This window comes from Misgurnus anguillicaudatus, chromosome 4 (assembly GCF_027580225.2).
Source record: "Misgurnus anguillicaudatus chromosome 4, ASM2758022v2, whole genome shotgun sequence".
NCBI lineage: Eukaryota > Metazoa > Chordata > Actinopteri > Cypriniformes > Cobitidae > Misgurnus > Misgurnus anguillicaudatus.
The window spans coordinates 29680743-29694902 of NC_073340.2; the positions used below are offsets into that span (position 1 = coordinate 29680743).

Below are 14160 nucleotides of genomic sequence, written 5' to 3' on the forward strand. Positions count from 1 at the left end.
ACAGCATCAAACCAGCATGGGAACAGCATGGGAATGCTGGTCTATGCTGGTTTAGCTGGTGGTCACAGCATACCAGCACCAAAACACAACATATGCTGGTATGACCAGCATGGGATGCTGGTGCTAATGCTGGTTTAGCTGGTGCTAATGCTGGTTTGTTGCTGGTTTAGCTGGTGCTAATGCTGGTTTGTTGCTGGTTTAGCTGGTGCTAATGCTGGTGCTGATGCTGGTTTGATGCTGGTTTAGCTGGTGTTCACTAGCAAACCACCAAAACACAACATATGCTGGTCTTGCTGGTATGCTGTTTTTTTCAGCAGGGTTAGAAGACATCTTTCCACATTACAACAGCAATGCAGTGTTCACTGGTTTATCAAACAGCCACAGCAAACATAAAATATTAGAATTGTTGTTTTTACTGTAAAATGAATAAAAAAATTACTTTTTTTACTTTATACATTTTAAGATGGATAGCGATAAATCGCGATTAATCTATTGCAGAATAAAAGTTTTTGTTTACATTTTATATGTGTGTGAACGCTGTAAAATAATTATGTGTATATAAATGTGCACACATGCATGTATTATTTTAAGAAAAAAAATATTTATATATTAAGAATTCATTTATATATAATATAAATTATACATAAATATACAAATGTATATACAATAATAAACTGTAGTAAACATTTCTTAAATATACGTGCATGTGTGTGCATTTATCCATACAAAGTTATTCACAGTTCACACACATATATGTTATAAACAAAAACATTTAATCGTTAAAAAAGTTTATGTGACACATACATGCACATTTTGGACATCACATTATTTGCCAAATAATCTGCATTTGAATTATTTTTTTAACATTTGATTTGAATTATTAATATAAAATTATCTAATAGAAAGAATTCCCATTTTTTAATTTTTCTGTAGATTTTTGTTTTAGATTTTTTGGTTTTATTTTATAATTTTTAGTAATATAAATGCTACAGCAATGTATCCAAATGTAAACTGTCCGGAAAAACAAACAAAAAATAACACAAAATTAGATAATTTAAAAGAGAAAATAAAAACATTTGTGTGTAGGGTTATGCATACTGATTGTCTTGTGACATCGAAGTACCGCGAGAACGGTTGAATGGGCTTTGGTTTCAAATCGTTCTCGCGGTACTTCGATCTGTCTGCGCAGCGCTGCACGCAGAACTCGTGACCGGAAGTACTTCCTACGACAGCGAGGTCAAGATGGCGCGCTGCAGCATGTGAAGGGGACATATGAGTAGCCGGTCGTTCGTTTGAAGAACATGTACAGAACATCATGTAGCAGACTGAAGGGAGTTTGGAAATGCCTTCCACACGATGGTATCAATGATTATGTTGTTTCTAATAAACGATTTAATCGAATGTTAAAGGAATGCTAGCCGGTTAGCTTTTCCACTGAACAGCTCATGCAGCACAATGACCTTAAAATAGCACCACATTCTTTATGACATTAGGCAACACATGTTCGTCATGAATACTAAACGATGCACAACACTAACATGAAAATGTAATCTTGCATGAGGGTGCGGTTTGTGATTGATCATCATTGATTTACTTCTATATGCTTTATTATAACAGAAGGGATGCTGACAGGAGCTGTCATAACATAACGTTACTTTTGTTTTATTTGTGTATAGGCATATACCTTAAGGTCTCGCTATTGAATATTTACACCATTAAGTTACTCCCCGTGAATAAAGATTCAGTTTATTATTCACACGTGTGACACAAGTCATGTTGTCACACGATATGGGGTGACATGTAGCCTGTTATAGCTATTTGGCTATAGAGTCAATAAACCAACTATTAAGCCAACTACAAAAATATCAACCTATTGTTTTAGTCATAAATACAGTTATAGATAAATACAAATATGTGTATGTGTACACTGTTTCAATTCTTGTGGCAGCTTACATATTGTATATGTAAATATCACTGGTTTGAGAATGATTAAAGCTAATGTGCTTTTGTTTTGTTCACTTGTTTGTGATACAGACATTTTACTTAAGATTATATATTTGGACAGTATTTAAGTTACATTTATGAAGCCAATACATAAAATCACTTCTATATAACACATGTGTTATCATATGACTTTACAAGTGTTTCACAATACACATTGTTTCAAATCAGTTTTACAGAAAGCCTTGCTGTTATATTTGTTTCATAATGTCATAATGCTATTGTAGCTTACATTAATCATATGGATAATATGAAGATGTTATTTCTATGTATTAGAAAGTTTCCTTTAGTAAATATGCTGTGATGACAGCTTGTCAGGTTGAATCTGTTTGGGTATGGTTTTATTAGAGAGTGATGGAGTGATGTCTTCTCTTGTTAAAGGTTTGGTAGGTGTCAGCGGGCAGCCAAAGCTCATCATAGGTGCATCCAGGAGTCACTTCAGTGCCCGAAATCTCATTCAGCTCTGCAGGAAGAATCAAGCAGAATGGATGACATTTCAGCATCTCTGCTTTCTGAAGAGACAGGTACAGACATCTGTACATCTAATTCAGTCCGCCGTCATGTTGATTTCAAACCGAGGCTGTGAGGGATGGATGTCCAGAGCGTGCACTTTAATCCTGTTGTTTTGTATCAGTATGTTGGTCATTCAGCCATCAAAACACAGAAATACATAGTTTTACACATTTTCACAGGACAAAGAACATCAGAAAACATGGATTGTTAAAGGAATAGTCTACCATTTTTCCATATTAAACTATGTTAATACCTCAACTTAAACAAATTAATACATATCTATTTTTTTTCAATGCGTGCACTGTACATCGCGTTGTGAATGTGTTAGCATTTAGCCTAGACCCATTCATTCCTATGGTACCAAACAGGGAAGCCACCAAACACTTCCGTGTTTTTACCTATTTAAAGACTGTTACATGAGGAGTTATAACAGTAAGTATGATGCCACAAAATAAAACTTTTTTTGGTACCATAGGAATGAATGGGGCTAGGCTAAATGCTGGTGGGTGGAGACCTGAAATTCAAACTGTGACGAAACGGTTAGTTACGTAACAACGGAGCTGAGTTTGAACTCGCGCAGTCTGAGACTCAAGGCAGAGGACATCCAGAAACCTGTATCTCACTCAAAACAGCATGGATGGATTTTTCCAAGTTTGTATGCGTGTGGGAGCATCAGAGACACAAAATAACAACCCAAAACCTTAAATTAATCGAAGTCTTACCTCAACTTAGATTAATTCACACAAAGGTTAAGTGCAAACAAAAGATAAAACAAAGATTAAGTGCACGCATTGAAAAAGATAGGTATGTATTAATTTGTCTAAGTTGAGGTAAGAACATAATAAAATAAAAATTCTACACTTTTTAAGCACACATGCTAAACTTTTCTCTTTAAATGCTTATATCTTCTGTATGTGAATGTTGATTAATACAAAAATGCTTTTTGCATAGTTGTGTTTGACATATGAAAACGTCTCGGGTTACGTATGTAACTGTTGTTCCCTAAGAAGGGAATGAGACACTGCATCTCCCTTGCCATACTTCCTGCGTCCCTGTAACGCCGTCTTTGGTAATATTTCAGATAGCAATAAACTTCCTGGCTCCCGCGTCACCCTGTCTTTGTCATTAAGCCTCACCATTGGATAAATTTGATATACAGATTCAGAAGAAATTACCCCTGGAGGCGTCCCCAAAGTGTCACCGCAGTGACGCAGCGTGAGTTCCCTCAAAAGGGAACTGTAACAATGTATCTTAAAAGGTAACACGATGTAACCTCGTTCTCACTTGAAATATGTCCCCACATTTAGTCTTTGAATTTAAGGGTATGGGACCTGGAAAGTCCTTAAAGGTCCTTACATTTAAGGTTAACTAAGGTGTGGGAACCCTGTGTAAAGTGCACGGTCTGGACGTCCATCCCTCACAGCCTCGTTTTGTAATCAACAGGTTGAATAAGCTGTATAGGATGCATGTATTTCTAAAAAAAAATAAATGATAGTCCTCCATAACATGCATACATCGCAATTCAAAACCACTAGGTTTGCCATTCTGAACAGGATGTGCTGATAAAGTTTACTTAGAGATTCATCTTCATTATATAAAAGTAAAACATTTGTGTCATCATCTGTATTTCTTCCAGTATGTGACACGCATCAGTGTTCTTTGTCAAAGAGCAAGACCCAAGCAGGAGCCTGTTACTGCTGTGCTGGATGACCGAGATGAATCAGTGCTCAGGCAGGTACATCAAATTCAAGACGTAAAGCCAGAGTCCGATACTGCGGTGCCGCCGTGTGACCCGCAGAATGTCCAGGGTGAACCGGAGGCGGCCAAGGCGGCCCGCTTGGAGGCCAGACAGTGGAAAGAGCTGAGGGTGGAATACAGTGATTTACCAGGAATTTATGCACGACTTTCTAAAATTAAACTGACAGGTATGACATGAGAGTGATGAAATAAAACAAAGCAGTTTAGTCTTTTTGCTGCCTTTGATCATTTTTTTAATCTCACCTTTTTCTTTTTCATAGCTCTTGTGGTTACTACGGCAGCTGCTGGCTTTGCCATGGCTCCAGTTCCCTTCGACCCCATCACTTTCATTATGGCCGTGGTTGGAACAGGTCTCTCGTCCTGTACAGCCAATTCTATTAATCAGGTCAGTCACCTCATGCGATTTTACAAAATAACCGCACACTCGGCATAACAAATCAGATGAACCAGGCAGCCTGACTCTCAGCTGGAACTTGCCAGCAAGTGTTAGACCACTTCACTGTGTGCTTGTCTGGATATGTTTAATGATGCAAAATGCATTTTTATCCGTTTTGCAGGTAAATAGAAGAGTATATTTTGTGGTTATTAACTAAGCTAGCTTCAAAATGTATCAACAGTGTTGTTGAGAGATGCTAATTGGTTTCTGTTTTCAAATTTCAGTAAATTTCACCTAAATGTTGTTTAGTGATTATTTGAAGTGTTGCATAAGGGGCTGTCTACACGACAATGATTTCAATCGTAAATGGTAACGTTTTGCTGTTCGGTTTTACGGAAATGGTGTTTTGGTGTCCTGAAAATGCAAACTTTTGAAGATGGGATTAGGGTTGTGCCGATAGACGATAGTATCGTGTATCGACGATCTTCAGACATATTGCCAATGGCAGGTTTTCATGGCGATAGTCATGACTAGGCTTGGGCGGTAATACGGTAATATGGTATACCGCGGGATCTAAAAATAGCAAAGGTATCAGTTTCTATACCGCCATACCGGCATTTTAAAAAAACAATGAACTTATATAGCAGACAAGGATTAAATAGTTAATTTTTTGTTTTCGCCATCCCTAATTTAATGATTAGTTTAAAACAAGTTACGCTGTTTGAAATAACAGCCATTTCGAGCTGCGCTGCAATTTCGCATCTCTGTCGCATCTCTCTGCTGCTCTGCCTCCGGCTCATCCGAAACATCATTCCCGCAAACACGTCGCCGCGGAGCTTGTATGCTGCTTGTATGTAATCGGAGGACAAATGATTTCTTAGTTTAAAAATGGTTTTGGTAAGGTGATCGCGTGGAAAATAAAGGCGTTTGTCTTATTAGAAGCTCATTTGAAACATTGTCGCGGCTTATTTAAGAAAATGACAGACGCCGCTTAAGTTTGAGGTAGTGCTAAAAATTATAAAGAAAGATGATGATCATCATCACCTTATCAGTTAGCACTGAAATGTAGATGTAATGTATTTCCAAATCTAAACCCAACTTGTGCGGAATGTTGCCTAATAGACTGCAACACGATGGATAAAACAGGCACCTTCAGAATGCATAAAAGACGCACCGCCAAGGCAGGTCTAACTCACTCTGTGCCTTCTAGTAACGACTAGAACAACTGTTTTGTATAATTATTATGACTTTTTCATTTTTCAAAAAGACAAGTGTCAACTTCTGTTAAGTGAAACATGGACGATGCAATGCTTTGCTGATGCGAGCCGCGAGAAAGCCCTTGTCTGTTTTAGAAAGAATGCAGCAAAGATATTTAATGCTAATGTATGAGTTTCATTCATTTATGATGAGGTCCGTGCGTTCTAGTTAACAATGCAATGCAAGCGAACGCGCCGTGCGGGGCGGGCGCCTCCATGTCACGGTTATTATATTGTCTATATTTGCTTTTAATTTATTAAATACATGCAATTGGTTGATAAAACATTTATTAAAATTAAGACACAATTTATACAAAACGAAATTCACTTTAAAGAAAGGCTTTCTACAAAGCAAAACCTAATTAAGTGGTAAAAATGTCTAATGATTTACAAAAACAAAACTTAATCTGCACTTTACTGTTAAAAGACGTAAATGTTAATAATTTGGAATACAACCAGGAAAGACTTTCGTTTTAATTATTTAATTGCTGGATTTTACAAAAAATATTTTTATTTTTTATGCTGGAATATGCAGAAATATAAGTTAACAGAAGGAGGACTTTCTGTATTTCATTAAAATATGGCGGAATGTGCAGAAAATAGGTTTAAATGTTCAGCAATTTTCTTCAAGTCTGAGACTGTTGCTTTGATTAAATTTTAGCTTAATGCAATTTGAGTGCACAAAACCAAACGCCGTGACCTCGCGCCAGAACCCAAATGCCGTGACCTTGCGCCAAATGTTTTTATTGGTTTACAAGTACAAACAGGCGAGTTACGAAATATTGAGTGTGAGGGATGTGTTCACTTCACACAAAAATATCCTGGAAATTGGAATGAGATGGCTAACTGTAGTCGCGTTTAGTCCACTGTCTATAATAGCCTAATTTAGAGATCATTTTTTTTAACCGACAACTGGTTAATTCTGTTTGACCTTTTGTATTTATCTTTTTTATAAACTGCTAGTTGTTGCTAATAAAAGTTGTTAATATTGTTGTGCATTTTATTTTGTTATTTCAGTATTAGTGTTTAGTATTCAGTTTCTGAAGGTTTTAGCCAACATTATAGTGACGCTGTCTGATTACGTCATAATTTTATAATTATTCACGGTAATACCGTATACCGGGGTAAAATAGGGAGGCGGTTTGATGGTATCAAAATTTGGATACCGCCCAAGCCTAGTCATGACACTAGTTGGCGAATGGTTACTATTATTATTATTATCATCATAGTTTTACATTAACATCCACATTGCATGCTTTTCCTCGCATGAGGGTTTGTGGGCTTCACTTTACGCGGAGGGCTTGTAAAGAGAGAATTCCTTCTTGCACGTACCTGCACTTAATGCGCGCGTCTTGGACTCCTTCTAGCACTAAATCCATCGTGTCATGACCAGCTGCGCTTCTCTCTGTCTCACGTGCACGCGCTCTCGCGTCTGTCCGAAGTCTAAACATAAACTAAAGTAGTAATCCTTATGTCTTTGTTCAGTTTAATGCGTTTCATGCGAGCTGAGGCAAACTTTACTTTTTGTTAAAAATATGACCCGCTGCATGGCGCCTCTCTCACTCTCGCGTACGTGCAGAGAGCTGCGCTCTGTCCGAAGTCAGATCACTAGGTATTAATTAGGGATGCACCGATAGGATTTTTTTGGGCCGATACCGATACCAATTTAAGCAGACAACTTCTGGCCGATGCCGATACCGATATTAAACACTTGTATACAATACTATACAGTTGGTCTATTAGCTAGTTTATTTCTGCATCAAATTATTTTTACTAAACATGGATTGTATCTAATTAACATTCAACTGACATAATAAGAGAGGCACAAATTAAGCTAAAACAAATATAATAAGACAACATGACAACCTTCAAAGGTGGTTTTTGCTATTCAGCATTTCTTTTATTAACAACATTAACTATTTTTTTTTACATATAATGGATTTCTTTAATAAACATAAATAATGCCAGTGCTATTGCTTTAAACAGAATATAAATATTGCTACTTCAAAAAAGTTGGACTTCTTGCCCCACTAAAGTGCAGTCTGTTTCTTTTATTGTTCAAGACATTTGAGCCTGCTCAACAAAGGTTTTCTGTCGGTGCTTAAGTATAGTGCACACTAGGGCTGGACCAGAATGTTCGAATATTCGTTCCGTTGGTTGACATTCGATTTTCAGTTTTGAGATTCGAATATATATATATTTTACAGCGTTAATGCAGAGCTTTTGCCAAGCAGGAAGTGCGCCTCACGCTCCCGCTCTATAGGTGGCGCAGAGAGACCAACATCCATAGCCAACAGCACCAAACGCCACCAGTAGAAGAGATCAGAAAGAGATCGCCTTGAACGGAAAGTGGGCTTCCTGCTTTGGCATTCACGCTAATAGTGTTGTAAATAACGTTCAGTTTCTTGCAAAAACTGATTGATTTGCTTCACAAGACATCAATATGTCACACGGAGTTATGGGGGATTACTTTTGTATTAGATATACATGTTTAAAGTGGCGGATCGGTTGACTTGCATGACGGAGCACTGGGGTTTCTGCAAAATATCTTCTTTATTGTTCTACTGATGAAAAAAACATATTGGATGGTGTAAGTGTTAGTAAATAAACTTGATTTTGAAAGTATGCTACCGTTTTATTACAGTTTGTTGAACTTCATTCATTCGTTCATTTATTTTACGTTGTTTTATTTAAATGGCCTAAGTTACCCTTTACGTTATCAGTAATTACTATGCTTCTAATTTCTGATACGGGAGTGTTTGTTTGTTAGAAAAATGTTAGGTTACCTTATTAAAAGTATTGCTGGTGTTTTGTTTCACTAATGCTGTTCTCGCAGCACGTGTGACAGGCACGCCGCTACATACACACACAGATTCCTGCCTTTATCAAAGAGAAAAATATGTTCAGCCCCTCCTTCCGAAGCTTTGCATATTTGATTTGATTTCTACTACTTTGAAGCTCAAAAAATGGTATTCGGAACAGCCCTAGTGCACACCCAAACATTAAATCATTTTAATTGAACAACAGACATGCAATTCATTGACTTTATGCGGTTAATTAATAAACAATCGGTATCGGCCTTTCTCGTGCTATTGCCGATATGCCGATGGTTTCAAATTTATCAAAAATCGGCCGATAAATATCGGCGGCCGATGCATCGGTGCATCACTAGTATTAATACTGTTTATGATATGCATTTCAAGGAGTTGTAGCAATACATCCCTCGTGTTTTATATATGATTGTGTTTCAAATATGATTGCATTCCGCTGGACCAATGCGTTTAAAAAGGCTCATCTGAGAGCACCACTGCTTGACACGTGTAGCCTTCTGCAACAGCACTAAACAAATGCATTGAATTGTTTGTATGTGCACGCGCAGATGCATGTTTTTACAGTTATTAAGTAATCATGGTTAGGGTTTAAATGACGCGCTCACATTAATGGCATCAGTTTTAAGAAGGTTGCGGTCATGACGGTGTTGCTCTTGTTCTTTTTTGTCCACCCATCAAGTGACTTGTTAAATGAGTAAAAAAATAACAAATGAAAAAAATGAGTAAACTACTGCCCCGCCCCACGATACTATCGTGTATCGCCGATCTCACAGGCTGATGATAGGACGATCTCAAAATGGGGCATATCGCCCAACACTAGATGGGATTCAAAGTGCAAGTTTTTAATAATGACACATTGTTGCCTCTGTGGTAACGGTGACGTCATGTGTATGTGTTCATTTAGTCTATAGACTGTAGGGCTGTGACGATTTATCGTGCAAATGCACGTTTTCTCAATTCATTCTCAATTTGAATGAATTATGGTAAAATGCCGCCACATCTAAAACCCAGAGGGCGCTCTCGTGTAGAAACGCCATTTGTGTCATAGAAGAAGTAGCAATAGAAACGCTATTCCAGGAAATGTCTAAAGGGATATCTATATCGCTGTTCTTCAGATTGTTTCAGGTATTTTCATGATAATAAAAATATTTTGAAGGATTGTGTTTGACGAGTGTTGCTTTTTCAAATTCACATTATAAATGACTCAAACTCATAGTGATTTTAGATTGATAAGGACTTCCTACTGATCACAGAGCCGTAGTACGCTAAGCATAGCTGTGTATGAAACACGGAATGGGAGCCTTGCGATTCAGAATCGATTTCAGACAGGTCTTTTTTTTAATGGAAAACGCGATGTATCGTCACAGCCCTAATAGACTGTTTCATCGAACGCACGTGTGGTGACGTCGGACGCATCTGGTCCGAACTTTACTTACGGTTTCTGTTTGTTTAATGGTCTGACTAGTTGCTGAAACTGAACTCTTAAACAAATACCTCGTCGAAAAAACTAATGTTTTGGTTTCCTATTTAATCTACGTGTTGTTTATTTTGCTTGTTATGTAAATAAACTACTTTAGACGGATTTTGTTGTTATTTCGTCTTAGCAGAGTTTACCGGAAGTTACGTGTTTTCCACGAAAGCTGCTTGTTACTGCTGAAACCGTCTATATGCATGCGTGAGTGTAACCAAAACAACAATGGTGGCCTACAGGACATTGTTCGTGTTGCTCTACATAGTTTTACAATAATTTATTAATGGTTCTCCAACAAAGTTTTCAAAATTTTGATGCTTTAATCCTAGTGTATATAGAAAGGGTTTATGATAAAAAAAGATGCTAACATTCACAAAATACTCACAGATTTGGCTAGATGTGTGATGTTACGAGTCCTCAGCAAATGACTTGCATCCACTTGTAGGTCATTAGAAATGCATTATTCGCTGTTTTTTTACTTAACCTTGACTCTGCAAAAGCATTCCTGCTGGAGTAATTGCCTGCTTGGCGGTTTGTTGATCTTTCAATTGTTTTGGTTGTGTACAACTAGATGGATGAAGTCTCATTGCAGGGTTGGCTTGACTTCACATGGCCCTCCAATGCCCAGCAGAGTTTCATTGTGCATTGCACAAATGCTAAGAAACGCTCTCGATATGGGTGCACTTTGTCATTCTTTTACAGAGAAAAGCGAAATTAGCGTTTAAGTGAGCCAATTGTACGTCACATGCTGAGTCTTTTGCTTTCTGCTCTTGCTGTGTATCTTAAAAAATAAATTAGGGCAGATTGGCTTTTCATTGGAAAGCTTTTGCCGAGACTAGAATGAAAAGAAACAGAAAGCGAGAGATGCACATTTAAATGCTCTGGTTTGTGAATCGTAATCTGCTCTTTGCTCAGAGCATAAAGCTTTCGGTACAGGAATGCTTGTGACTCTAAAATGTCAGCCAAGTTGATGAGCCCGATAACGCCTTGAGCTTCATCAAAACGTAGGTGTGCCTTATAATTTGGAAAAGGTCACGATCACACACTGCATCAAGCCTTGGTTAGGTTTTTAAAAACAGGTCGGTTGGTGACGCTCACCTACATCCAACCTTTCATACTTTGACTGTAAGTGCATTGCAGGTACTAATAACTGTGCTGTAACTCTTTCACCTCACTTTGTTGTTTCAAGATGTGGAGGCCGAGAAGTGCGGAAATAAACAAGGAAGTATTTGGGATGAATGCTGTTTTTTTCAAAAGCTATTCATGATCCCCAAGGTGTGAGATTGAATGCTGCTGTCTTGATTTTAATGCTAAAGACACTTTGTTTGAGGATTCTCACGTTCTTGTAAAACTTCAAATTCATATACGTTTACTCTGCAAAGTGTCACAGTATACTGCCGTAAAAATAAATTAAAATCTTAAGTGACAAAATAAAAGCAGCGATTTACACTTTTTTTTGTTAATCTCGTTTCTAAATTCATTGTTTAAATATCTGGTAGTGGTGTGACGAGACACTTAATCCACGAGACAAGACGAGACACGAGATTGGGTTCACGAGAACGAGACGAGGCGATATTTTTACACTTTTTAAGAAATCCTCAATGATAAAATAAATGAATAAGAAACTGAAATCATGTTATTTTTAAAAGTTTTAACTAATCAAGGATTGTCCCTAACAATTATTTTGCTAACTGATAATGAAGTAATTTGTTATTTTTGGGTTAATAAAAATAGACCCAAGTTAGAAGTAGCCTTTAAAATTACATAATAACGAAGATTATGCAATAATAATTGGTTCAAATAAAGTATTAAAACCAAGTTACATTAAACAACATTACATTAACAAACACATTACATTTGTGTTTTATTTGAGAAACGGCCGCCATTTCACCTCCACAAGAAATCTCGCGAGACAAATTTAAACTCGCGAGACACATTAAATATTGCGAGATCTCGTCACACCTCTAATATCTGGTATTTATAGGAATGACCAAGGTGGGAAACTATTTGATCAGCATACTTAATAGCCGACTGGACAGCTATAAGCAGTGTTTAAACTGATGCAAAATTAGTAATTCACGCTATTATTTATTTGGTATAATCATGTCTAACCTGCGCTTGAGAAGTTTCTTGCCTTGAAATGGATACGAGATGTCAGAGGCGGAGGTAATGGCTCAGTATGCTGCATGTGAAGGTGGACAGATGGTCTCTCTGTAAATTTGTTACGTTTGAAGTGTTGTCTTTTGATGTTTTAATTGAGCAAAAACAGAGGAGTGATAGAGTACAACAGGCCCATCAATCACACAAGCTCCTTTTTAAGCAAAAGACGACGTTAGATCCTGGATATCAGGCGTTATTCTTATGTAAATCATTCTGAACAATTAACATTCGGACACATTAGTATTTATATGCGACTTGGTTTTTCAAAAGCACATTGTGACTTCTTTGCTCTGTGCCGTCTTGATGGCCTTGTGACATCCGCAAGCGCTTCTAGAAGATCCGCCTGAGACTAATAGGCTTTCTGTGGCTTCAGAGGACATTTAATCCATAGGCTGTGGAGCTTGCTTTCTTGTGGTGAGCAGTTGGCATTTGGAGAGAGGTTTCACTCCACACATACAGTATGGAAAGAGACTATGTCTGGTACCTCTGTCTCACCGCCTCCTGTATGCTCTCATTTAGCATCGGGTCTGAGTGTGCATACATGCATGCTCAAAAATTTCGCCCAAACTAGAAAAACAGAATCTTAAATTGTAGTTTTAAGTAGGTTTGATCCTACTTAAACTAATAATATTATTGGTTTGATCCTCCAATACTGAGTATGTTGTAAAAGTGTTATAATGCTAAGCGATATACTAGTGACATCAGTAAACCAGTTTAAATTACACACATGGTACGAATAAACAAAACACTGTCATACTGATAGGATTGGAATGGTTTTAAAAAGCGCCGTTCAGAACATGAAGCTGTTGGGATGCATTTGTGCCTCATTTGCCATGTTGCAGTCTACTAAAACTCTTGTTAAAGTGCTGTAAAGAAAAGCTTGCAACGCTTGCCCTTCCTGCAAGGTCTTCTGATTGGTCCACTGTTCTGGAAATTGCATTGATGAGCTGCCCTACATGTTAAAGTTGAATGGTTTATACACTAAGGGCCAGATTTGCGCCAGCGCAAACCACCATTTTAACATTAAATAACAATGTCGGTATTTACTAAAGACGCGCAGTGGATCATTAGCGCTGAAAAGGTTTGGTTTAGTTATTTTTGCGACTGACCTTAATGCATATGCATTTCTAGGAGTTTCCCTTTCAGACGCAAAAAATTTTTTTAGACGCATTATTTAAATGAATCAAGCAACACGATTTACTAATGTTTACGCATGTTTTATGACTGCCATTTGCACGATTATTTAGTACTGAAAAAAATCTTAATATTAATTTGCGCTTAAAATGGCTGAAATTATTGCATCACGGAGAGCAGAGAACGTGTGATACAATGCAGTGGATTGTTTTAACATGTAACAATTTATTTGTAATGCCAGAGAAAAATATTATTGAAAAGATTCAAAATATTGAGAAAATCGCCTTTTAAAGTTGTCCAAATGAGGTCTTTAGCAACAGATATTGCTAATGATAAATACATTTTTTGATATATTTATGATAGGACATGATCTTTACTTAATATCCTAACCGTGGGTTCACACCAGCCGCGTTTGAGGCATCAAATTCGTGTCTACCGTGTATAGTTTGCCGCTTGAACATTTTGAGTTTACTCGTTTCATTCGCGCGTGAAATTCTAGTCATCGAGACATTCACGCAGAAATTCGCGTCATGGGAGGGGCTTCTGCAACTCCGCTTGCTTCCCGTAATCACGTCACTACTAGAGCACGCTCCTGATTGGATAACGCGGTGTGTTTTTCCGCCAAAGTTCAAATTTTTTAACTCTTGCGTTTGCCACGGC

The 14160-nt window shown here is 37.5% G+C and overlaps 1 protein-coding gene across 1 annotated transcript in view; it reads left to right on the forward strand.

Moving 5' to 3' along the window:
* The first annotated feature begins 1200 nt into the window (after positions 1 to 1200).
* Positions 1201 to 14160, forward strand: part of cox10 (cytochrome c oxidase assembly factor heme A:farnesyltransferase COX10) — a 51451-nt gene continuing 38491 nt past the window's right edge. Inside the window, exons 1-4 of the mRNA XM_055175357.2 lie at positions 1201 to 1359; positions 2383 to 2525; positions 4151 to 4439; positions 4533 to 4657. Of these exons, the coding sequence (XP_055031332.2) occupies positions 1302 to 1359; positions 2383 to 2525; positions 4151 to 4439; positions 4533 to 4657 (615 nt within the window). The 5' untranslated portion in view covers positions 1201 to 1301. The remainder of the gene's footprint in view (positions 1360 to 2382; positions 2526 to 4150; positions 4440 to 4532; positions 4658 to 14160) is intronic.